General features: G+C 54.0%; 1 protein-coding gene across 1 annotated transcript in view; it reads right to left on the reverse strand.

Moving 5' to 3' along the window:
- Positions 1–793, reverse strand: part of LOC101781904 (cytochrome P450 734A6) — a 3,182-nt gene extending 2,389 nt beyond the window's left edge. Inside the window, exon 1 of the mRNA XM_004968332.2 lies at positions 312–793. Coding sequence (XP_004968389.1) covers positions 312–585 — 274 coding nt within the window. The 5' untranslated portion in view covers positions 586–793. The remainder of the gene's footprint in view (positions 1–311) is intronic.
- Between the last annotated feature and the right edge of the window lie 3,450 nt (positions 794–4,243).

Below are 4,243 nucleotides of genomic sequence, written 5' to 3' on the forward strand. Positions count from 1 at the left end.
CTGCCGATGCCGACGGTCTCCGGTCGTCGGTCCGTCGTGGTCTCTCTCTCCTGGCCATGCTCATGTCAATTCGACCGGCAGAGGCTTCCCTCTCCATCCCGTTTCCTCTCTCTGCTTTGCTTTGCTTTCCGTAGCAGGTAACCACCGTAACAGAGAACACGGAGGAAAGGAGGACTGGTGCGGCCGAGAAAGAAGAAAACAGAGCCTGGAGTACTCTGTCTGGCATCGAGAGACAGAGGATTTTCTGTAGTCATGGACACGAACACATGAAGCCATGAACCCACCCGGAGAGAGCGAACGAGGGCGCGTACCGTAGATTTTCCTCCAGTGGTGGTAGAAGGCGAGGACGCGCGGGAGCACGTTGTGGGAGCGGTAGGGGCGCGGCATTGGGTTGGCGGAGGCGGCGACCATGAGCGCCACCATCTCGCGGACGCAGCCGACGAAGAAGCGGTAGCGGGGGCCCCTGATCCCCTGCCGCGCGAAGTGCTCCTCCACCCGCCGCGGCCGCCACCACAGCACCTCCATCAGCTTCGCCGCCATGTACGCCGCCGCAAGCACCGCCGCCGCCGCCCAGCACCACCCCATCGGTGGCCGAGCACCAACGGATGTATGAGAGGAGGTGGTGTCCAATACTACAGAGAGAGAGAGGGAGGGAGGGAGCGAGAGCGGGCTGCCTGTTTCTTGCGTCTGTTGTACTAGCAGCAGCGCGTCGCGTGAGGTGGCAGGGGAGGAGAGGGGGAGACGTGGTGAGGAGAGAAAAAGGAGGCGAGGCGGATTTATATAGGAGCGGGATCGGGGCTTGGGCGCTTGGCCCTGTTGCTGGCTGCTGGTTGTGTGTGTGTCATGTGTAGGATTAGTTAGTTGTAGCGTGGCAGGATTTGGCGGAGAGGGGGAGGGGCAGCATGGTAAATAATAAAAAGAATTGGAGGGAGAGGCAACTCGGGCGGGCGAGGGATGTGCGGAGGGAGAACGCAGGGCCGGCGCCGCTGGGGCCGCCGTCGCGGGGATTAATGGCGGGGTCAACCCGAATTGGCAACTTTGTTTTCTACCGTCCCGGCGCCTCTCCCGCGCGTGGGCCCCACGGGGGCGGCGCGCGCTCTGACGTGCCAGCGCTGTTCCATTCCACTCGCGGCGCGGCAGGCTCTGGAGGAGAGAGCAGAGCACTGGGCGCGCTCTGGTCTGGCCTCCCCGAGCCAGTGAGCCGCCTCCAGCCATCCCATCTCTGCCATCCTGGTACGCACTGCATCTGCTCTGCTCTGGTAACCTGATATACTCGCAGTATCATCCTCAAGTGTATGCATTACTCGTCTGTACAACTCTAGCATTCTTCACGCAAATCAGCAAATCAATGACAGTTACGGGCTCTGTGTGTAAAGGCATAGCAACATTACAAGCATTGCTTTATCCTCTTCTCTGCCTTGACAGTTACGGGCTCTGTGTGCGCCAGCTGATTCATGACAGCAGTCAGCAAGTAACTCCTCTCTATGACCCTCTCTCTCCGGTTATCCGCTCTGGTTGTTTTGGGAGTTTGTTACGCGAGTGACACCTTTTTACGGTGTTGGTGGGGTGTGCTTTGGCGACTGACGAGATTGATGAGATCTCTTGGGTGACATGTGTGGATGCGTATTCTTGTTGTATCAGCTCAGCTATGGCCTATCAGCCTATGGGTGTTCTGCCTTTCGGGGATGGAGCCTTGGACGGAGATGGGGGAGAAAAAGGTTGTGTGGCATGTGGGGGTACTCCCCCGAGCCTTGGGGCGCAGAAGAGACAAGGCCGCCTAAAATCTTTGCTTTTGGTGTAGGATCATTTGATTTTTAGTAGGAGGAAAAAAAGGGAAAGGTGACTGCAGGGGAAATTGGAGCTACGGCTATGTGTGCTTGCCACCATGCCAATGTTAGGGTTGGCAGGCAGTAGGCTTCATTTGATACAAATCGAAAAAGAAGAATAAAATAGTTTGCTAACATGTTTAGTTTTCCTATCTAAGGTTCATATGGCCGAGATGAAGGTGACTGATAAACCAAAGGTCAGTCAGGTTCATGAACACTGCCTGCATCATCTTCAGATCGCATGCAACGCAGCAAACTCCACTTGCGCTTGTGCATATTCCTCCTCTAGCTACTTTCCCATGTGGACTGTTGCAACGGACTCCGTTTCTGCGCCGCCCCTCTTTTCCCAGTGGACTCTTGCAATCCGTTTCTGGTCGGGTTTGTTTGTGTACACATCAAGCCCCCCGGAATTGGAGGGGAGCCTTATCTGGTGTGCCTTGCTTTTTTAACGAAGTGACGTTCGCTACATTGATTGCATCTTGTTCCATTGTAACGTGCCAACCGAACAGTTCAGTGCCGTTAGCTCCTCCCTCCCAGAATATCATACCCTCTCTCCATTTCTGTGTGAAACTCGAGCGCAAAAAACTTGCTAGGAGCCTCTCTCTTGGTTTGGAGCCATTCATTCTGATTTCTGGAGAAGTTACTATGCAACTTTTTACCACATACTCCTGTACTATTGGACATGAATGTGAGTGGTACCCATGCCAAAGTTGACACACACTGATTCATGGAACCAATAAGGTCACAAGGCTGCCTGCAGCAGGGTGCTGGAGATACCTGAGATCAGCTAGCTGCTTTTAAATTTGCAACATTTTTGTGCCCTTGGTGATGGACTGATGGTACAGCAAGCTGTTCCCATACACTAGACTGCCCATTGATGACTCAGCATCATTGAAGGGGAAAGAGCTATATAGTGTACCACTACGTCACAGCATGTACATGTTGCCTAAAAGCCTTGTAGAGTCCACTCTCCGATCCTAGCGGCGGTGGTGCATGCTAGCTCGTAGCTAGCTTTGCTCCCAGCGACATGACGTTGCACAACAAGGCGCACAACTGGCAGGCAGGCATCGCTGGGTTGTACGCCACACCGGAGAGCTAGCGGAGCGGAGCGGACGGATCGGAGCCTCCCCACTGCTCACCTGGCGTGTCGCTGGCCTGCTTGGGCCATTTCTGTTCCCCTGCTACAACTGGGGCGGCAGATTTAGCCCAAGCACATGTATACGTAGGCTTTGCATATATACATATATGTATATATATAAATCTGATACCTGCAACATGCTTTGCATCACCAAAAGGCTTTGATCTTCTGATGCATCAGATGTTTGTGCGGTGGCTAAGGGTAGCACCGGTCCATCGATCGATGAACAAGATCCAGGCTTGATGGATCGGGGTCACTGTTGCGCCATGAAACGCTGTGCCGGCCGGTGAGGAAAGTGCCAAAGTTTCCTTCTGGGTGCTGTGTGATCGGTCGATGTGAAGAGCTCATAGGCTTAGGGGCACTGCATCCACGCTGTTGCTGCGTGTGGCCGGCCGGCCGGCCGCGGCCATGACCCATGAGCTGATGAGCTAGGGCAGGCAAGCAGCAGCTAGCTGGGGGCCGGCCGGGTGATAGGAAAAGACTTGACGTGCCATGCATTGGAGATAGAGGAGCAGGGCCGGGTCCAGGTCCAGGTCCAGGTTTACCTGATGCTTCACGCACTACACCACGGCCAGATCAGGTAAAAACGGGAGATTGAGCAGCCAACGCATCGCCTACAGTTTGTGCCCAGTCTGACGTATGCATCGCCTGATCGCCACATTGCCGTCTCATCGTCTCGCCTTGCACTGTCTGCGCATGTACTGTGGATGAGCCTGTTTGGCGCGGCGCATGCATGAGCGCGTGAAAAATGAGTGGACGATGGACGATCACACAGTTCGTGACATGTTGGAGTGGGCGGCCGGGGCTCAAGACAGCTTCAACTGCAACGGATCAATTCAGCTTTGATCGGTCACGGTCACGTCCTACCGGTACCTGCAATCATTAGAATCTCAGTGCTTTTCTTGTTGAATAATCAAAGTGTTAGCAGGAAGCAGTAATCAGACGATGAGGAATAATTAATAATGCCCGTCTCTCCCTGGCGTAGTTCTACGAGTAGGGATGCAAGTGCTGGCATCAGCTGACATCGTCGGATCCACCCACAAATAAGCAAGTTTTTGACCGATAAAAAACATGCCCCCTACTAAGCACCGAGCATTTACGTTATCTGCTTTGAGATTTGTGCCTGTGATAGAATGGCTTTTCCCTAGTGCCAAAACTTTAGGCAGCCACACGGTCCTTATAAAGCTACATGGCCTGGCTCAGCATTGTGCACGGAGTCCTTAGAAAGTTGCAGGCTTATGGGTACCCATATTGCTAAAAACCATCCATATAGAATAAG

The sequence above is a fragment of the Setaria italica genome, chromosome V, assembly GCF_000263155.2.
Source record: "Setaria italica strain Yugu1 chromosome V, Setaria_italica_v2.0, whole genome shotgun sequence".
In the NCBI taxonomy this organism is placed as follows: Eukaryota; Viridiplantae; Streptophyta; class Magnoliopsida; order Poales; family Poaceae; genus Setaria; species Setaria italica.